The 21,249-nt window shown below is 48.9% G+C and overlaps 6 protein-coding genes across 6 annotated transcripts; 3 read left to right on the top strand and 3 right to left on the bottom strand.

Annotated features, from left to right (window-relative positions):
* Positions 1-33: 33 nt before the first annotated feature.
* Positions 34-3,122, top strand: KD926_010561 (bifunctional hydroxyethylthiazole kinase/thiamine-phosphate diphosphorylase; the record flags this gene model as incomplete). Its single annotated transcript, XM_053102936.1, has 9 exons — positions 34-133; positions 186-362; positions 417-552; positions 626-1,036; positions 1,096-1,472; positions 1,531-1,631; positions 1,715-1,948; positions 2,055-2,311; positions 2,591-3,122. 9 exons carry the CDS (start codon positions 34-36, stop codon positions 3,120-3,122), a joined length of 2,325 nt encoding a protein of 774 aa, XP_052953598.1.
* A 328-nt stretch (positions 3,123-3,450) lies between these two features.
* On the bottom strand, positions 3,451-5,182 carry KD926_010560 (uncharacterized protein; the record flags this gene model as incomplete). Its single annotated transcript, XM_053102935.1, has 2 exons — positions 3,451-4,901; positions 4,981-5,182. 2 exons carry the CDS (start codon positions 5,180-5,182, stop codon positions 3,451-3,453), a joined length of 1,653 nt encoding a protein of 550 aa, XP_052953597.1.
* Positions 5,183-6,093: 911 nt separating this feature from the next.
* KD926_010559 (NAD(P)-binding protein) lies at positions 6,094-7,789 on the bottom strand (the record flags this gene model as incomplete). Its single annotated transcript, XM_053102934.1, has 4 exons — positions 6,094-6,346; positions 6,419-6,812; positions 6,889-7,210; positions 7,589-7,789. The coding sequence occupies 4 exons, from the start codon at positions 7,787-7,789 to the stop codon at positions 6,094-6,096; spliced, it is 1,170 nt and encodes a 389-aa protein (XP_052953596.1).
* A 3,758-nt stretch (positions 7,790-11,547) lies between these two features.
* Positions 11,548-13,151, bottom strand: KD926_010557 (cysteine hydrolase family protein; the record flags this gene model as incomplete). The annotated part of the gene is made up of 5 exons (XM_053102932.1): positions 11,548-11,902; positions 12,175-12,232; positions 12,280-12,307; positions 12,367-12,551; positions 12,608-13,151. The coding sequence occupies 5 exons, from the start codon at positions 13,149-13,151 to the stop codon at positions 11,548-11,550; spliced, it is 1,170 nt and encodes a 389-aa protein (XP_052953595.1).
* A 2,304-nt stretch (positions 13,152-15,455) lies between these two features.
* KD926_010556 (MFS transporter) lies at positions 15,456-17,050 on the top strand (the record flags this gene model as incomplete). Its single annotated transcript, XM_053102931.1, has 2 exons — positions 15,456-16,354; positions 16,405-17,050. The coding sequence occupies 2 exons, from the start codon at positions 15,456-15,458 to the stop codon at positions 17,048-17,050; spliced, it is 1,545 nt and encodes a 514-aa protein (XP_052953594.1).
* A 1,047-nt stretch (positions 17,051-18,097) lies between these two features.
* Positions 18,098-18,952, top strand: KD926_010555 (MBL fold metallo-hydrolase; the record flags this gene model as incomplete). The annotated part of the gene is made up of 1 exon (XM_053102930.1): positions 18,098-18,952. The coding sequence occupies one exon, from the start codon at positions 18,098-18,100 to the stop codon at positions 18,950-18,952; it is 855 nt and encodes a 284-aa protein (XP_052953593.1).
* Positions 18,953-21,249: the final 2,297 nt, after the last annotated feature.

The following is a 21,249-nucleotide window of genomic DNA, read 5'->3' as shown; positions in this document are numbered from 1 at the left end:
AGACCATGAAGAGCTTACTGTTCCATTTAGATCATGCCGTTGGATCTCTCATTATATCTGGTCACGGACTCGACCCCTGCCATCCTCAAGGGTCGTGATCTGTGTACCGTGGTGGAAGAGGCCCTCAAAGGAGGTAAAGTCTGCCGATTGTCGGGTATTTCTTTTAGCTGATTAGGGTCGCGCAGGTGTGACGGTGGTTCAGTACAGAGAGAAAACGAGCGACACCGGGGAACAGGTGCAGACGGCTAGAAAGCTGCACCAGATTACTCAGAAGTATGGGGTTCCCTTGTTGATCAACGACCGAGTGGACGTGGCTCTTGCTGCGGGAGCTGAAGGAGTTCACCTTGGCCAGGATGATATGAGTATGTCACTATGTCTATCATTGAAGTGCAAGTTTTGATACTAAGGGATTACAGCTATCCAAGAGGCCAAGAAGCTTTTGCCCAAAGATGCCATCATTGGTATTAGCGCGGGTAACATCGAGGAAGCCCAAAAAGCCGTTGATGCTGGTGCCGATTATCTCGGAATCGGAGCGATGTTCGCGACTCCAACGTAAGTGAAGATGTCGTAGATGGATTGTTGTTTCCTCTCAACTATCTCGTAGTCAATCACTCACATCGACTAGGAAAACCAATACGAAACAAATTCTTGGAACGACTGGCACTCAGACTATTCTTAACGCCATTGCAGACTCTGGCCTCTCTGTCGGAACCGTTTCCATTGGCGGTATCAACCTCTCTAATGTGCAACGAGTCTTCTACCAGTCCAAGTCTCCTAAGAAGGGATTGGATGGCGTCGCCATAGTCAGCGCTATCATGGGAGCTGAAGATCCCAGGGCTGCTGCGGAGGCTTTCGTCAAACACATCGCTACTCCACCACCTTTCGTGCGTGGCCCGGCACCCCAGGCTCGAGAGGTCTCTGCCCTGGTCGAAAATGTGCCACACATAGTCCAGAAGGTTGTTCAGGCTCATCCTTTGGTACACAACATGATCAACTTCGTTGTAGCGAACTTCGTAGCTAATGTTGCCCTTTCCATGTACGTATCCTCGAATCTGGCGAAAATACCCCATCCTACTTTTGTTAAGACCTATCTAGGGGCGCATCACCGATCATGTCACCCTACGGCGATGAAGCCGTTGATCTCGCTCAGTTCGATGGCGCTTTACTCATCAACATGGGCACCTTGACCAGCGAGAGCGTTCCCAACTATCTCAAAGCTATCAAGGCCTACAACTCTCGCGGCAACCCTGTCGTCTATGACCCTGTCGGAGCAGCTGCTACCCATATCCGACGCGGAGCGGTTAAGCAGCTCATGGCAGGCGGATACTTTGATCTTATCAAGGGCAACGAAGGAGAGATTAGGCAGGTCTATGGAAGCAGTGGCGTGACACAACGTGGCGTCGACAGCGGGCCAAGCAATCTTGATAGCCAAGCGAAGGCTACATTGGCTCGGGATCTGGCTCGGAGAGAACGTACGGATAGCCCATTTTTGTTGAATCCCCGGAATGTGAGGCTAATCCATGTCAATAGATAATGTCGTTCTTCTAACCGGCGCTGTCGACTATCTCAGCGACGGAGAGCGAGTGTTGGCCGTTGAGAACGGACACAAGCTGCTTGGACAGGTTACGGGAGTATGTTAACCTATGATCCACTACTAGAAGCCTAACAAACACACTTCGCTCTGAAAATGAGAAATCATGCTAACAAATCGCAGACTGGTTGCGCCGTTGGCACCGTCTCTGGCTGCTTCCTAACCACCCACCCGACCGACAAACTCCTCGCTGTTCTCTCCGGTATTCTGATGTACGAAATTGCAGCCGAGAATGCGGGCTCCAAAGATCATGTTCGCGGACCTGGAAGCTTCGTGCCTGCATTCCTCGACGAGCTGTATGCCATCCGCCAGGCCGCTCTGAAGGGCGACCATAGCTGGATTGCAGGACGGACTAAGGTGCGAGAAATCGTATTGTAGTCGGTGAGGTGAAGTTTAGTATAAAAAGATATAAAAAGGAAAAAAGTCCACACCTGGACTATATGGATATAGATACCAAAAGTAGAACCCATCAATGAGATTTATGCCTCAGGCATCTGAATGTCAAACGTTCCCCGCACGGCGCATCTTCTCCTCGCGGACTTCCCCGCCCGACTTCCTCCGTTGCAACTCTCTATTTCAAGTCAGTCATTTCCCTCCTTTCGTCCGCCACAAGGCTTATACGCCCGAAACCACGAATCTCGGTCTAGCATTGAACCTCGATATACATCGCGCATATCAATCTATTCACAATGGCGTCTATTTCACGAGCAGCTCGTATCCGTGAGTTCGATGCCCCTCCCCTCACGTCCGTCATAGAATTAACCAGATGCGATGCAATCCAGGCAACCCAGCACTATTGTACTTCGATCTCAACTCCCAGTCTATTCTGTTAGCTTCGCCAGACTAACCCTGTTCTTTCTCTCTCCCTAGCATCTGCGATCTCCAAGAGAAATTCCGCACCCCGATCTACGAATTCTCCAAACTGTATTTAACCCCCTCCTCTCTTCAATGCCTAAACCCCAAGATTTAAACCTACATACTCACACCTACCCATCCTAGAATCCCCACCACCACCAAAATGCTCAAAGCCAGCAAAGCCCTCTCGATCCCAACCTTCATCACCACGCAAAGCCGCTCGAAACTCGGCGACACGATTTCCGAGCTCCAACCACACCTCGAGGGCCCACACATCCGCGCCAACATCGACAAGACTCTATTCTCGATGATCACGCCCGAAATAGACGCCCTCCTACCTAAGGGCCCCTTTACCGGCGACGCCGGGAAACCGCTGGACGCGATCATCGTCGGCATCGAGACGCATATCTGCGTGACGCAGACGACGCTGGACTTGCTGGAGCGGGGACACAGGGTGTACGTGCTTGTGGATGGGGTGAGTAGTGTGAATGCGGAGGAGAGGGGGATTGCGTTGGCGAGACTGCGTGATGCGGGGGCGATCGTGACGAGTAGTGAGAGTATCTTGTTTGAGATGTTGGGGGATGCGAAGCATGAGCAGTTTCGAGGGGTGAGTGGGTTGGTGAAGGAGATGAAGGAGGAGACGAAGGGGTCGTTGGAGGTGTTTTCGAGGATTTGATTCGTTCTGTCGCTTTTCTCGCCTCCTGTGCATGCCGGATCTAGTTCGGGTCAACAATGCTCGGGTCAGCAATGCTATGATTGACGAGGATTACGGGGTACCAAGAGCTGCCACATGATAAACATATATTTTCAATTTAATCCAACGGCTAATGATCACCAGTATGGGAATGTTTTGCTACTACGCGAATTAAAACAGCTACTGCATAGTACATGCCCAAGTCTGATGTGCCTATTGACAGAATAAGACCAGACCTTCCCCGTGCCTCACGCATTGAAACCAAACCGATCTTAAGAGTCCACCTCCGCCGACACAAACCTAATCTGTTTCATTTAGGATTCGTCACGGCCCGGCTGGGGGGCTGGGTGGAGTTAAGCCACCCAAAGGCAGAGGCTCCCCCGATCGGATTAGATCCCCAAGGCTTTCCGGTTCGTGGTTCGTCAGGCGAGGCGCGAGACGAAGCCGGTTGAGAGGAGACCGGTGCCTCTCCAAGATCGGCACTAGAGCTCCGTGGGACACTGCCGACTGGCGGAGTGCGCGAGGACGCCTTGGTGGGTCGAAGCACCTTCATGGGACGACCTCGAGATGCTCTACCAGCCGCAGATGCGCTCGCATCCAGTTTGGAGTCGCGTTTCCACGAGACCCAAACTCCGGTAGGCTTCACCTTGGTCGACCCTGCGGCCTGAGATTCCGATGCTACGGCGGGCTTGTTCGAAGCTTGAAGGTTATCGGCGCTAGGAGGCTCATGGGTTTCCCAAGATTGGGCCTTTCGGCTCTCTTGAGATTCCTCGATGGAGCCACTGGCGGATCTGCCCTGGGGCGGAGAACCGATCGGTTGTCCTATGAGACCAACGTTCGAGTGTCCGTTGATCTCATTGCCCTGGTGGCGTGATTCGATACGCGGAAAAAGCGACGGATCTGACACCGTGCGAAGAGATTTGAAGGCCGAGTCATCCTCCGGCCGAACTAGAGGAATGGATATCCTGTTTCTCTCGTCGTCCACCATAATAATTTTGTCTTGAGAAAAGAGCACGTCAGCATTGTGAGAGCGCAGGACGTCGCTTCCGATGGCGATTTGGATGGAGAGATCACTTGGATCGACTTCACGAACGAGAAACCGGACGGTCAGTGAGGGAACCTGGGGTTCTGGGCTGCTGGACCGTGACGATGCCTGATGTACACTAGCTTCAGGCAGATACATCGGAAGCTTGATAAATTGCAGGCCGTCTTCTTGGATCACTAAATCTTCCAGACCAAGCTTCCGAATCATCGCGGTCCCCAGCGACGAAACATACGACCCCGAACAAACAGCCGCGTACAGGAGCGAATCGTTGGAGAAATTGGTTGTCAACCAGCACCGGATAATGCACGGAACAGGCCCAAGCAGGAAAAGCCCAGGGGGAGGGATGAGAGGGGATCCACTGACAGAGGAGCTCATCATTTTGCTAGTTGTGTCCAAGCCCAGACTGTTGGCCCTAGCGGAATGGTGAGAATGGCCGGATGAACTCTGTCTCCCATCTGACCGGTGTGACAAGGAGCGTTCGGTCAGCGGATGGGCCCCCATGCCGCTCCCAGTCCTCAGCGGAAACTCGCTGCTGGAACGACTAGTTTGTCCGTAATATCCGTGGATGGCGCTTTCATCAAACCGAACACTATTTGCTCTAGATGTCCCACGCCGTGGCTCATCTTCATTATCAAGACCCATCGTGCTCGCCACGCCGGGATGGTGTCCCTGGTCAAACCCCTTGAAAGCGTCGGCCGGCGAATGAAAGATAGGTTCTGCGGCAAGAAGAGAAAACAAGGTCAGCCCAATCAGATTCAAACAAAAAGCGACCTCGAAATGAAAACGTCTGCATACCTGTGGGTGCTGTACCTCCAACGGAACTGGGAAATGGCGACAAAGGACCCCAGACACTTCTCAATCTCGCATCCTCGTCTTTTCGTCGTTCCAGCCTGGCAATCCGCTCCGCCTGCTCGAACTGGGTAGCATGAAGCTCCTTCAGTTCTTCAAAAACGCGCCAAATATCGTCGCGGGAGGCAAAGGGATACTGGGCATCCATATCCGAACACGTGGAACAACAGCACTGACAGGAGCCGGCCAAAGTGGCAAACGCGGCAAAGTCAAAGAAAAAGCGAGACCAGTCTCCCTGTTCGACCTTCTTTTCGAAATATTATACGGAGTACACCGTGAAGCCTCCTATCACTGGGCAAATATTTCTTTCTGCTGAAAGGTAATCCGTCGTGGTCCAGTACTGTCGTAGCCCTCTTTGATTCCTCGAAACTCCTCCACCCGACTGCTCTGACAGACGGCCGTACGGCCGTCCACCCAAGTGACTAAATATGAAGATCCGGCGCCTTTTCCAAAAACATACGAGATGGGCCCAAGAAAAGTATTGAAGTGGATGATGGAATTAAAGATTTAGGCGATGGGAGCAAATGGATCGGAGGGAAGCGGCAGAAGGGATAAACGGTGATACGGAACGAGGGTCGGTTGTAAGAGCGAATTCCGAGCGACTACCTGGTGACACCTGAAATTGAGCGAATAGAATACCAAAGAAGAGTGAGGAAGCGAGAACGGCTTAACAAAGGCCAGGTTCAACAAGATAGCACCAGCGTGAAAGGGATCTCCTCTGGTGTAGGATGGGAGGGTTTAAGACGGAGGTAGGTTCTTCTCTGACGAGATGGTTAGGGGTATTTGAATGATGGCGGAATGTTTCAGTAAGAAAGGGGTTCTGGAATGGTTAATGATGACGGTGACGATAGAAGGTTACGAAGGAAGCAGTCAACGGCTAGCTAAAGGAACGAGTGCAGAAGGAGAGAGAAAGAGAGAGAGAGATGGGTTGTCGGACAAGAAATGAGGGGACTCCGCCTGTCAACCGATTGGGTCCGTCTAGACCGCTTTCCTCCCCGGATTTGGAGTACAAACAAACATTTCTTCTTTACAAAATAATAATACCTACACGCCCTCTCGTCAATTAATTCCTTGCAAATAGGATTCCGTCAGCCAGCCACGCATCTTCTCCTGCCACCACGATGGGAGACCCCGAAACAGCGAAAGCCACCCCAAACTAGGCGGAAGCACGATCTGGGCTCCATAGCCAGACAGTATCTGATTAACCACTGCTCCCGCCACGTCTTCTGGGTCAATTGCAGCATTATTCACGAGGCCTTTGTCAAGAAACCGCTGAATCATAGCGGTACGAACCCAGCTGGGGTGTACGATACTTGAGTGAAGCAATGGTTTAGTCAACCTGCCAAGCCAACATAACCGACACTCGCAATGGGAAAGAACTTACGTCGTTCGAACAGAAGGTGCCTTGTAGACGAATCGCAATTCCTGACCGAGTCCCTCATGGAACGATAGAGCCGCGGCTTTGGTGCACGAATAGTCCACGTTGGCGCCCTGCGTGAGAAATGAGGCCGTACTTGCCATGGTGACTACATGCCCGTGGTTCCGGGACACCATTGATGGCAGGAACTCTTGGATCAACAAGAAATGCGATACAATGTTGACGTTGAAGACCTTCTGAGCTTGCGCCGTGGGAATTTCAAGGATCGGCCTGCCGGACCCTGTTCCTGCATTGTTGATGAGAACGGTGGGATCGCCGTGTTCCGATCGGATGCGTTTCGCGGTGGCTTGTAGGTCTTCGACATTGGTAATATCAACGTTATAGAAGAAAACGTTGCGGGCTTTTCGAGTTTATCCGTTAGGCAACTGGCAAAGGAGATGTAGAACGGCAGCTCTGAATGACATCATTTCACTTACCCTGACTTTCGTGAGGTTCTACCACATCCAAAATGATAACCGTGATGTTACGGTTGGCCAAAGACGAGACGATTTTCGCCCCGATGCCACCGCTTCCCCCGGTTACAACGACAATCTCCCGGCTCCAGTCCCATGTGTTGTCCTTGACGTTGTTATTTAGCCCCCACTTGGACAGGTAAGAGTTCGCCCATCGAAGAAACATGAACCCGCCAATCGTTCCGAGTCCGGCAGCCCAAACTGGACGGGGGATTCTTGATACATTGGGGACGATGTCTCTCATCTGGCTGCGAGCAATGAGTGCCATTACCTCTTGGTTGCAGGACTTAGACGAAGAGTTAATTTGCCACCAGATATCTCATCGAATCCTTCGCCTGCTTAACGACTTAGCCTGACGGTCGCCTAAATCACGTGGCTCTGTTCCGTCTTGGGACTCTCTTCTTGAACCAAAATAAAATATATACTCAAACTATTGGGTAAGGTTTAGGATCAAGTTTTGTTTGATATGTACACATAACAAGCTCAAAACCATCTTTGAACTTCAACCCTGACTAGGCAGCTATGCTTTCCTCCCAGCGGTGTAAACCCCTATTCTGTCAGATTATCCCAGTCTTATGAGCAGAAAATATCAAGGTCAAACTCACTCGTTACCAAGAAGACTCTCGCCTTAGATTTGAGTACCGCCTAGAGTTATAGGCTTTACGTTCGTGAAGTTCGGGAGGTCTGCAAAGACTTTGGAGGTCTCTGGATCCTGCAAAGCCTCTCTCAAGCCTTCGCTGCTTTCAAATTCCAGCTGGGTAGAAATGAGGTATGCCGAACGCGACCCGTCTAGTGCGGTAGGGTACTTGATGGCCTTCCAGCCGAGCAAGCCATGCTTGTTCCAAATGCTTTCAACGAACGGCATGTGGGTTTTCAAATAATAGGTCTCGTCGAACTTGATGCCCTCATCATTGGGTTATAAAGTCGCAGCGTGATGAACCATCTTTGGTAAAGTGAAAATTGACTATGTCGCCGCAAGATGGATGATCAATATATCGTCAAGTGGTTCAAATGTAACTAATTCTAGGACTGGATGGCTAGAGAGATCTATGTATCTGAGATCGGCTCAAGCATGCCCCGAGAAATGGTGTAAATTAATAATGTCTCCGAGAGGGAAGGGAAATATAAGGCTGGGTATTAAGTTAAACCACATGTATTCATTGGTAATAGCCCCCAGGAACAATGCATTGGGCCTTGGGGCCAGAGCTTGTCATAGGACTTATCTTAATTTTGCGCTGCCTCAGAGCCTCAGAGTCCTAGAGGCAAAGGTGAGTTGTTTCCAAGATTCAATTGTGGCCTCCACATACGAGCCGCAGAGCCTGACTCTCAGGACTATAGGTTTCCTCCGAAGATGTCGTGAGTCACAATTCCTTTTTGAATATCAGAGTTCCCTCACATGAATATGTGGTCTAGCTCTCAACAATCTTCTGTCAGCGGTCTAAGTAACCAAACCTGCTTCGTGTAGTTAGCCTGTCCTGTGAGCTGACCAAGCTCTTAATCGTGCTCGAATCGAACCTAAAGATGTCCTACGCCTATCCTCTGCGTTTTGAGCTTATTTTGATTCTTTCCGCGGGTGCTCCATCAGTGCCAACGTTCATTTCTGGTGGAAATTATCTTAAACAAACAATCTTTCTCTTCACACTGAGTCGAATAATAGTAGATATTGAAGTGAGGCAAGCAAGCAGATAGCAATCATGAAAAGTTCCCTAATTCTTCGGGCGATTGTCTATGATTGATTTTGGCTGACCGTCGGCCAGACTCCACCGGCTTCGGCATGTGACGCTTCTTGCCACGAGTATAGCCATTGTCTTCCGAGCCATTTGCGAGGGTATAAATATAACTCAAAACCTTTTGCAATCTTCAATCTTTCTTTTTAAACTGCTCACAAGCTCGAGATAATGAAGTTGAAAATTCAGGTTTTGGAGGAGCAGGCGAAGGCCCGTGAGGTCCTGGCAACTCACCAGGGCTCGCGCGTTGAGCGTTACAAGAAGACCTACTCCGAGGCTGCCCAGACTATCCTCCACCTCCAAGAGGAGGTTGCCCAGCTGAAAGCTGCCGCAGAACAGGCCTCTGCTGAGCGTTTTGAACTTTCTCAGCATCCTAAGGGCCCCGAGCAACCCGAGGTCCCTCAGCCTCAGGGCCCTCGAGTCTCCCTCCTAGATGAAGATCTCTATGGAGTCGATGAGCCGGTTAAGAGCGTAGAAGACAACCCCTTTCATAATCTGCACGAGAACCTGCGTCCCCGCAGCCAGACCCAGCGCTCGGAGCGTCAACACACTACTAAGACTACTGCAACTGAAGCTTTTAGTCGTCTTCGCGGAGAGAAGCCGACCTTCTCTCTGGGCACCGGTGATAATGATGTCGACCTTTACCCTGTATGGCGCTTTACGGTTGACGAGAAGCTCCGCATCGATAGTACCTTCTATCCCGATGATAGGTCCAAGGTCTTGTATGCCTTGGAATACCTCTCAAAGGATGTCTGCAAGGTCATGAGCCAGTTTGCCACCTACAGGTCGAACGTGACCTACCAGTTAAGGAGCTCGAAATGTATCTAGGTATTTACTTCCTCAAGGGAGACGCGAAAAGACAGTTAATCACTGTAAAACAAGACAGAAATGAGTCTGTATCGTCTTACTATTAGCGCCTTCTCCCCTTGTGGATCTGCGCCGAGACCCCCGAAGAGGAGCGTGTGACCAAGTTCCAATACACCTTAGTTCCCTAAATCAGCAAATCCTTTAGTCATGAGACCTTTGATACCGTGGCTGCCGTGCTGGACATGGCCCGGCGCAAGGAGCGCGGCAGCAAGGAAGTTAATTTTCCCTTTGGCAAGAACAGCCACCTAATACCTCGTCTACCCCTGCCTCTGACACTTCATTGTCCGCCCCTAAGGGCCGCTCTGGCACTGCTGCGCTCTCGAATACCCGTGGCTCTGCCTCCGCTGGTCCCGCTGTTGCACCCTTCGCTAGTGGTGGCTGCCGTCCTCGCTTCCCTCCCTCCAGTGCTAAGCCTGAGGGTTGGACTGGTGAGTGATTTGAACCGCAGCGCAATCCCCCGAAGTTCACTGCCGAAAACAAGACTGCTCTGACCCGTGCTGGCCGCTGTTGCAGCTGCCGTGGCTCGAATTACCGTGCTAGTGATGCTTGCTGCCCTTATTTCAGTTCTTATCGTTCTGTAAATGAGGTTACTGCTGCAGCAGGCCTCGAGCAAGTCTCCGATTCGAAAAACGAGTAGTCCCTGATCAAAGTCGTGACCAGGGACCTGATTCAAGAGAGGTTCAGAATGATCATCGCTTCTTATCGTCGTTAGCATTAGGTTTGGAGGATCAGCTTAGGCAGGGCGGCACCTGGTTGTGTCTGCTCAGCTCTATAGGCAGCCCGGAACAATACCAGTTCTGATAGATAATGGAAGTGAAATTAAAGCTATTGATCCCTCTCTCGTACGCACCATCAATTTGCCTATTCTAGACCTTGTTACGCCGATCCTGCTCCATCTCGCGGGCGGCACCCTTTATCTCACTGTCACCCAGATGGCCCTATTCGACTGCATAAGACGGCTATACCGAGCAACTGGCAGCCTATATCGCCCCCTTGGCACGCCACAAGTTAGTGCTAGGTAGCCGTTGGTTGACCACATACAATTCCCATATTGATTTCACGAACTGCATCCTTACGTTCAACTCACCTCACTGCTTCGCAGAGGGTTGCCTACCTCGAGGTGCCCCCTGCACTGCGCATTCCCGCGGCTCCAAAGCCTTAGTGAGCAAGACTACGGCCCAGATTACTGCTGATAATAGTATTTCGATCGTTTCTGCCCGACGTTTTATCTCCCTAGTGAGTTACCGGGATCATCACGGCTATCTCGTTATGCCTAGAGATGGCCGCAAGCATCTCTGCGCCTCTACTACCAATGCGGTGCGCCCTGAAGATTTCGACAAGTTCTTGGCCAACAAAGAGGCCTATACGGTTGACCAGCTGAAGAAACGAGTCCCTGAAAAGTATCACTCTGTGCTCGATGTCTTTATGAAGCACGAGGCCGATACCCTGCTACCGCACCGCCCTGAGGATCATGATATCCAGTTGGTAGAGGTCGCCACCCCTTCGTTTGGAAAGAACTACCGTCCGATGACCGAACAGGAACTTGAGGTTATTTGGAAATATATCCAGGAGTTGCTCGGCAAAGGCTTCATTCGCCCGAGCTCCTCACAAACTGCTGCACCCCTGTTGATCGCTACGCCCCTGATAACCCTGTGAAGGTTTATACCGATCACCGGAACCTACAGCACTTCATGACTACCAAGCAGTTGAACCGCCGCCAGGCCCGTTGGGCCGAGTTCCTCTCCGTGTAATAGTACGCGGCACAGTATGCATCTTTAACGTCTGGAACTCCTGCGCTAAATGCTTCTGTGTATAGATTATCCCACGTCGTGAGCCATGAGTCGATTTCTGAGTCCTTCGCTGACAACTTCGCATGTGTATCCCACTGGATTCGAACCTCAATCATCCTCTCCTTCTCAGCGGGCGAGAAACGGTCACGGAGAGCGATCAATAGGCTTCTCGTGTCGATGATATCGGCAGTGAAGTGCTGGTGTTCAGGAGCGAGGGTGTTTCGGATATGGTCGGTGATTCAGTCGAGACTTCGCTTTACGACGCTATACTCTAGCATATCACGGTCGTGGTGTTTTAACTGGCGCTGAAGCCAGTTGTCAGCCTCTTCGGTGAGCTCTCTGACGGTGATAGCACCGTCCTGGGCGTCACTAGGGACCGGTTTTCGTGGCTTCTTTGGCATCGGCGTTGGAATGGTATCGTCAGGGTTGATATACTCCCAGATGTCATTGCTCTGTGCGGAAGCCTTGATCTGGCTGAACCACGTCCTCCATTGGGCGGAAGAGCGCAGTACTATGCCTGCCCGTGGGGCGGCATTGTTGTTGTCGAGTCCTTCACGGAAGAACTCATCGTACTGGAGCGACATCTCGGCTTCGCTGTGAATCCTTGATCTTTTGATGATCTGATGCTGCTTTTGACGATGGATGGCAGGTGTTATAGCGGTCGGTGGCTATGCGGACTGGGTCGGATCGTGTTGTTGCAGACTCTCAGGGGTTCTGAATAGCTTCAGGGATGGTGACACTGCTCTTGTTGCGGAAAATGTCACTCGTTCGGGCTAACCGGGCTGATAACTGTGGACTCGGTTTAAATCAGCCCGGTAGCGAGGGGATCAAAACCAGGTTGATCTAGGCCTTCTAAAAGAGGTCACAAGAGAATCAGATGGTCGTCGAATGTCGTGAGTGCATCGAGCTCGGGTGCGAGTATTTCTGTGGCCACATAATTGCACCCATAGTATCAGACTCTTACAGCTTACCTTTTGTCTCCTTCATAGTTACGCAGTTCTACAAGATTGTCATTTCGTAATTTTCATGCGTTACACTGTATGATCTCATTTACTAACATGTAGATAAAGACACCGTTGAACAGCGTTCGTGTATTTCAAAGCCATGCCTAACCGCATCGTTTGGCGTCTAAGTGGCGCGAATAAGAGCAATGCTGTGTACTTGCTGGATGGTCTTTCAAACAGCAAGTCTTCGAGGTAAATATGATCCAACAGTCCTTGCGGTTTCAGATTGCATAAGTTGCCTATGCACGAATATCTTCCTCGGAAACCACAGTCCCGAAACCATCCGCCAGCTCACTCAACACAACAGACACCAGATTCTCGGCCTTGACACCAGGTATATCCCTGTCACCAACTGCATTCCTCACGACCAGCACATCATATCCAAGCTCAGCAGCCGCTCGGGTAGTGGTGGAGACACAGACATGCGCCATATAGCCAACCAACACGACTTTCTTTCCTACATCGCCTAGACCTTGCAGATAGGCATGCAGATCAGTCTTTGCGAACGAGCTAGGAAAGCTCTTGGTGACCACTTTCTCGCCCGCTTTAGGGGTGAGTTCCTCAAACTCTTGCGCCAAGGGGGTGTTTGGCGTGAAGACGGGTGCGCCTTCGGGCACCTCATGGACGACGTGCACGATGTTTTTGCCGTTACCGGCTTGACGGTAACGTTCCAGTAGTGTGGCAATGGATTTGCGGGTTTCTGTAACGTTCTCGGTCTTGAGAGCGCCTGTGGCGTATTCGTTCTGGGCGTCGATAATGATGAGGGTTGAGTCCTGCGGGGAAGCCGAGGAGCGGGGAATCCCGACGATCTCACGGAAGGATTGAGAGATACAAGACATTGTAGAGTAAAGTGGTTTTTGGAAAATGGAAGATTGGATTGCGTTGCAGTGGGAACTCTCGATATTGAAAAGAAATGTGGGTTTATATGTGTTTATATGGAGATACGTTGTACTTAGGTACGCTTTGCTTAGGAACCTCGTAGGTTTTGCGAAGGACAAATAATCATGGACAGGTCGGCCATCCCACCTCGACAGGCTGGGTGATAACTTCACGGCCATCCCACCTGGGTATGGATCTAAGGTTGAATGACATAATACATGACTTCCTAACCGGTGGCTGTGGACCTCGGGGTGTGGCGAAGGTGCGGGTTAAATGTGGCTACGTTTATTGACAGAAAAATATTACGAAGGTAATTGTCAAACTCAATGGCATAAAAGTCTCTAAATGATTCTGAACTGAAAGTTTGTACGGCCGGTTAGAGAGCAAATTTATTTGTAGTACTATAGAAACAAGCGTTTTCAGTAAAAGACCAGGTAAGCAATATAACACTCCTGTCACTTCACATTTATCAAGACCTTGCCACTTTAGCATGAAAGAAAATAGTAAGGAATTATGTTCGATTGTTGCCTGCATTTTGATCTGTGGCTAACAAGCTGCATCTTCTATGATAGTTTCTGCTATATCCAATCAAAGCCAACACGTGCGTCATGTAGAAGAGCAGATGCTTGAGATATCCAGTTTTTCGCATCTCCATTATCCCGTCTGACTGCGGAGGAATCAGACTTGTTTAAAATCTCGGACTCACCGCCCAATGGAGCATTCCACAGCTCATCACTGTCTGGCATGCAAAAGGACAAGTCGGCCAGGGTCAATAGATCGGTTCTGCCACCATTGGAACATTCTCCGCTCAAGTCAAAGGAAGTGGGAGTGCACAACCGGCACACCTTATAGAGGGCTAGTCCAAATCTCTTGATCTCTTCAACGCTCACATACACAAGCGCGAGTGGTGCATCGGCATCATGTTGCAGAAGCATGTTAGGGTAATAGAAAATACCCCACCGTCGACAGCTTTGAACAAGCGCAGCCAAGAGGTCGTATTTGTCGTCCGGTAATCGGCACCGCATGCTCAAATCTGTACTACCATTCTCTCTTGCAATGAACAGACAAAGGATGATATTTAAGAGTAAACTTTGAAATGATGTTAAAGGCCATGAGGTATTTGTGTGTTGGCGTGGACTCGATTTGGAGATGCACCATTGGTCCTAGAGCAAAAGGATGATATCAGCACACAATTCTATATGCAGTCAATGTTATGATGCTTTTTCTTCTCACCATTTGAGCATAAAAGGCAGAACATAGTCTGTTATGTAGACGTATTGATGCGTCTCGTGCCTCCTGAGTCCCTTTCACCCAAAGTCCGATTGCGATAACGGATTGAACAAGTACACAAGGTTCCTTGGCGAAGTCAAATGTACTTCGATGGAGAAACGGCCATCTTGGATGGAAATTGTTAAAGTAAATATCAATATAGTCATGAGCAATCCACCGGGGAGCGTCAGAAACGGAATCATTAGTCGTGGAAATAGGCGGCAAAGGGCAGAGATCATCGATCAAAAATTGTTGTTCGCTTACGGTTTCACCCCCACTAGGCACACAGAAGACGCCGCGATGTTGACAGGCATTGCATGGTAATACACCTTCACAACGGACTTTCCGTGTATGACATGCACTGCATGCCCTAAATTTTCGAGACGGCGGCGGTTCTCTCTGCGGATGGTAAGTCCGGATATGGCGTCGCAACAGGTCACTGATTAACTCCTGAGTTGAAAGGCTTCCCAGGGGATCGAAGAACTACTCACTTCCTTGTCAGGACGCTCTCACAATAAGGACAGGCGAGATGGATTTCCTTATCATGATGATTACGATGTCGATTCAGGTGCTCTTTACGCCGATATTTGGCGTTGCAATCTGGATAGTCACATTGGAACCACGAGGGGAGAATATCGGCAGGAGGCGGCATTGTCCAGAATTATTGCAAACCTTTGGAATTGCACAACTTTGTGAAATGGCGAAAGTGAAGGAGGCAGAAAGGGAGAAGAGAAGGTAATGACTGGGAGCTCCGGTGGGGCCCCGACGAAATTCACCAATGAAGATCCACGGGTCATCCCACTTGATGAATAACTCCCCAAGTGGCGCTAACTAAATCAATATCTGTGGATAAACCGGCAAGTGGGATAGGCCGACTATCCAAGTGTATATCTATAAAGGGCAAACCTTCAAAATGGAGGTACTCTTTTTACTACCTTCACTACCTCCGAAATATCTCTTGGCAGTTCAGTGAATCTCAATTGGAGTGCACCACAATGCCCAACCTCTATCATCCTGGAACATTGCGCAACGACTCTGAACAAACCGACAGCCTCAATGTCGGCACCGAAACCTACTTCAGCTCACATCTCGAGCCAGCAATTTCCAAATTGGCCAGCATACATGCACCTCCGGAATTCGAAGTTTACTGGGACTCTGACGATCCCGAAAATCCCCGCCTGTGGCCGCTTTGGTACAAAGGCCTCACTGTCGCTGCTATGAGTCTTGGTGCCACAGTTGTCAGCCTCTCCAGCACACTGTACACATCTGGGATTCCAGGACTACAAGAAGATTTTCGCGTTTCGAAGATCGTGGCTCTCCTTGGTGTCACCACTTATCTTCTTGGAATGGGGATAGGCAGCATCATTTTTGCTCCACTTAGCGAGCTTGTGGGACGGCGGCCAGTCTATATTGTCTCCATGATAATATTTTTGCTTTTGTTGTTGCCGAGTGCATTGGCTCAAAACATCACTTCAATCCTCGTGAGCAGATTCTTTGGAGGGTTCTTTGGAAGTGCATTGATGTCGAACTCGCCCGCATCTGTGAATGATATCGTTTCCGATAAGCACCGTGCTTTAGCGTTCGGCTTCTGGTCTATTGGCCCCACCAACGGCCCTGTATATGGCCCAATCATAGGAGGGTTTGTGTTCCAATATCTTGGCTGGAGGTGGACAAATTGGATTGTCCTCATCATTGGACTTGTGGTCCTGGTCCTGATAGCCTCTGTCAAAGAAACATACGCCCCCGTGATCTTGAAAAAGCGCGCCGCGATCAAAAGAAAGGAGACACAGAACCTAAAATGGTGGACACGCTACGACGATGGTGTCGGCTTTACATCTTCACTGAGAATCAACCTCAAGAGACCTTTCGTGATGCTCCTAACAGAGCCGATATGGTAAACTATCTCCCTCCCATGCTACAAAGCCAAGGTTAACATTCTCCTAGTATATTTTGGGATGGCTACGTTGCAATTGTTTATGGCATCCTTTACCTATGTTTCGTCGCGTATCCAATCGCTTTCCAACAAGAACGTGGGTGGTCGCCAGGCATCGGTGGTCTTTCGTTCGTCGGTATAGGCGTCGGTGTCTTGATCGCGATTGCATGCGAACCTTTGTTTCGTAAAGTCATCAATATTCATCTCAAGGATCCAGCAACCGGCATGGTACAACCAGAGGCTATGGTCAGCGTCGTCTTTTTTGGTGCTACTCTTTTAGCCATTGGCCAATTGTGGTTTTCCTGGACTTGTACTCCAAATGTTCACTGGATTATCCCCATCCTAGCTGGTGTTCCCTTTGGAATTGGTAATGCATGCGTCTTTATTTACGCCTCAAACTACATTGCCCGGTCTTATGGCATTTACGCCGCATCTGCGCTTGCAGGAAATATGCTCACTCGCAGTGTCATGGGAGCATTCCTACCGCTTGCGGGACCATCAATGTATAAGACTCTGGGCTTAAATTGGGCAAGCACAATCTTGGGAATTGTTGAGGCAGTATGCATCTTGATACCTGTTGTCTTCTACTTTTACGGACACAGAATTCGAAAGGCGAGTCGCTTTATCAAAGAGGTAGAAAAGCTGCAGGCAGCTTGACAAAACTTATTAGCAAACAGTTATATGTGATTTATATTCGTTCAAAGTGCAAATTAATGTCTACCATAAGTTAATCTATAGCAACGTTCCAAATTTCATCACTCAGCAAATATTCTAACTCCATGCGTAAATTACACACTTTACGGGATATTTATCTTCACTCCATCTAGTGATCTTGAATCATCCCACCATATTAATTCGTAAACGGCCAGATTCTCCGCCAAGCCTTTTATGTGCAACCTTGGAAGTGGCTACGAAGGGGGATAGCGCGCAGGGTCGTTTTTCACAATATTGAGGCCTATTATTCCTGAATTTGCCTGGTAAAAATAAGAATACTTGAATTAACATTACAGAGACCTTAAAGTAGACTACCAAGCAAAGTGCCTTGGTTTTTGAACAGGTAAAATGAAGCTTTGAATTCTAAATTCATATATCACCACGTTTTGGGGTAACTTATTAGTTAGATATCTCTCGCCATATATTCAATGAAGCTTTTGATCCCATACAAATTCGTGCATCTCAATTTTTTCCAGGTGGTATACTACACTCATTATAATAAACCAAAAGCTTCATTTTGATCGAGGTCATCGGGCATGGTCATTCCGTGGGTAGACTGTAAATAGATGCCCGGAAGCGGTCTAAATTCAGGCTTAAATTCAGACATTAAGGCCCCAATATGGTGAAAGCGACCCTGCGCGCCATGCTCCTTCGTGAAGTGGCATTTGCTTACTCCGTAAAGAGTAGCGAAAAATCACTCAACATGATTCACAACCACTGGGCTGAATTGCTGAATAAACCCGTGGACATCCCGCAGAGATATTACAAATTTCTCTCCATTTTCGTGGCAAAATGAAACTTTATTTCCACGGGTGGGATGAGCCGAACTTACATCATCAGGAGGACGAAACAGAATTTCTAATATTTTCAGAAAAGCAAAGTATTTAAACCTCGGTTTCCCTTGAACAGAGGGTCTTCATATTCCATGTCACTGAATCACATTCACAGTATCAAAAGTTTACATCCCCGACTTTCGCTCTTACCGCAGCCATGGCAGCAACATCCAAACCAACCCTTACAATCACACACATCACCACTGCAACTGCCATTCTCAACATTGATGGAGTCAACTTCCTGACAGATCCCTTCTTCGGGGCCATCGAAGGGACAGAGTATGATTCGACCGCGGTCTGGGAGCAAATGGACCTGAAACCGTACGGTCTTGACAGCATCCCGCCACCACCGCACCTTGTTAACAAGCAAGGACCAGCGCTTCAACTCAATGAGCTGCCGCCTATCGATGCTGTGCTCCTTAGCCATGAGGATCACCTTGACAATTTGGACCCAGAAGGCCGTAAGCTGCTGGATGGTCGAAAGGTGTTTACCACTGTGGACGGGACCTCCAACTTGCGCCCACGCCCAGGAGTCATTGGCCTTCGCCCATGGGAGACTGTGACTTCTTGTATCGGAGGAAAAACTTACCGAATCACTGGTACCCCTTGCAAGCACTTCCCAGTTGGGGAAGTTACGGGCTTCGTCTTAGAGACCGATTCCTTCGGTGTTGATCCATCTGGCAAGCCTAATGCAATCTACTTCTCTGGAGATACTGTCTATATTGATGAACTGCAAGAGATCGGAAAGAGATGGCACATTACTGCAGGCATTTTCAACCTAGGAAATGCCACCTTTGAGTTCCCAACTGGCCCTATTCAGATTACAATGGACGGTAAACAAGCTGTTCGACTTGCCCGTGATATTGGCGCCGATGTCATGGTCCCAATTCATTTCGAGTCGTGGGATCACTTCAAGGAGGGCGGAGCAGAGCTGCTGGAGGTTTTCACCCAAGAGGGATTTTTGGACAAGGTGTGCTGGACAGTTCCTGGCGTTCCCAAGGTTGTTTTTTGATTATGAATATTTCAATATTGCAACCTTAGGGTCGCTCCCTCTACTTTGTGTTTACCTTTTACTTTTTGTCTTTTGTTTTGTTTTGTTTTTTCTTTTTGCTTTGTCCTTTTCCCTCTTATGTCAGATAGATCATTTTACTCGTAAGTTGATTTAGACAAATTTCTCAGATCCAAAGCTAAGGTTTCACGCTCACCAATCCGATTTGTCTTTTCCAAGAAGGAGCATATCACGAAACAGAATAAGTAGTCCCCTTGGTAGAAATAGGACATATATAGTACTTGGAAGGTTGCGTGTCTTGGAAACTGGTTGACGATGAGCCATGCCGGCTCTGCTAAAAGATAGTACCGGAGGACTCACCAGGCAATTACCACCATCAAACATCGACTCTCGCTCGAACAATGTCCTGACGCACTGAAATCGTATAGTTTGCGGGTATGGGGCCAAATGGAATTAGTGCCACAGGCGATAGCGTAGCCCCAGCCTCCCCCGACTTCTATTCCTTGCGTATGAACTGGCTACACTGTATGAAAACAAAGCCATAGAAGGACTTCAGTCTTTACCGCCACCAAAGGTTCAATGATCACCAAGCGTTAGTGAAGAAGAGTAATTATGTATTAGACATGGTTTCTAGGCTGGAAACCACGGATTTGGAGCCGAATGAAATCATCCACTTCTTGTGAGAAACCCGCCAACAAATGCGCTAGCCATATAAATAGAGTAAACCATCCATTGGGACAAGATCTCTTTCTATTATCCACGCTTGATCTTCAATGCAATACAAGCAGGGCCATATTCAACGGCCGAAATGCCGCGCCACTGCTCGTTCCATTTTTATCCTTTGTTTGAGTTTTGAGATGTAACATGACCAAGCCCAAATGACCCGGAGTCCTGTACATCCTCTGCAGTGAAGAACTTTGCCGGGGTTGAATGAAACCTCACGTTTCATATGGAAGTTTCGCCAACAGATATGTCAAAGTCACATAGATGCGGTAAACTATCCATTGCGGACAGAACCTCTCTCCATGTTCCAGCCTCGAGCTTCACGTTCCTTAACTCGATACACTGCATCGACTCGCCGCATTGCTCAATAATATTGACCAGAACTCGAGATGAAATTTTCACTTTGTGGAAAGACAAAAACCGCAGGCGAGCCGTTGAGCCGAGCTTCAGACGATCAATACTTAGATAATTCATGCTGCTGAGCGAGAGGGAAGTCAGGCTGGTGGAAAGCTCCACAATCCTCAACAAGTGGGTAGCATAAGATTGCTGGTTTGTTTGCGCATAGACGTGCAGTCTAAGATGATGAAGACGATTGAGGGTCTGTTCAATCGGGATCCGCAATATGCTGGTTCTCTCGGCAAACAAAGGGGCGAAATCATTTGTCATTGGTAACTGTATTTCAAGTTCTGTCAGGTTGGGAAGAGGCACGTAACATAAAACCATGAGTATCGGGTCGATCGATGCTTTCGTTTTATCATGGGGCAAGGACGTCAATGGCGGACCGCTGAACTCGAGAGCTTTAAGATTGGGAAATTGACGCAAGCATGAAGACAGCAAGCCGACAAGGTCTTCCGTGTATAATATGATGTCCCCTACGGAACATGGTAAGGAGCCATATCCAAGGTCGACTTGTCGCACATATTTAGCATACTGGCTGCCGGAAATGCCCACTAGCTTCCCTACAGATGGCAAGTGCGTCGTTTGGCTTAAAGAACCGGCTAACGCTATGATGTGTCGGAAGAGACGGATTGAAGCTCTATGACAAAAGCTTTTGTTGACCAAGCGGAGTCCAGCCAAGTTCTTTCGAATTTGTTTGTTCATTATTCGAAAAGGCCGAGCAATTGATGGTTTTGGTGAAGATTGCAAAGTTCCAATCTCGACATAAAACATAACCTGCCAAAAGCTTGTTTAGTAGTGCCGCAAAAACGGACTGCCATAATCTTACAAGGTCGATTATTTCTGCCGGTAGATACATGTCGATGAATGTTGAACATCCACGGCCATTGGCTACTAGTGTTCAAATGGTAGGGGGAGCGCCTGCGGTACCACTTGTATCCAACATCGGAGGAGATGCGGGAAACTTAGCTAATCAGACCAGAAAAAAAATTAACTAGTTAACTAGTTAGTTTTTCACTAGTGTTCAATGTTTTCCAGCTGGTCCGAACTTCAACAGATGTCACTCATGTTAAATTTGAATTTGTGATGAGTCAGACATTTTCATAACGTATTTCACCACCGAGTCGGCCACACCACCGAGTCGGCCACCTCAGTATTCCCTATAAACCGGCCATTTTTCT

Source organism: Aspergillus affinis (genome assembly GCF_023601865.1).
Source record: "Aspergillus affinis strain CMG 70 chromosome Unknown NODE_82_length_168771_cov_87_400459, whole genome shotgun sequence".
Taxonomy (NCBI): Eukaryota; Fungi; Ascomycota; class Eurotiomycetes; order Eurotiales; family Aspergillaceae; genus Aspergillus; species Aspergillus affinis.
This window is presented reverse-complemented; position numbering and strand designations above follow the sequence as displayed.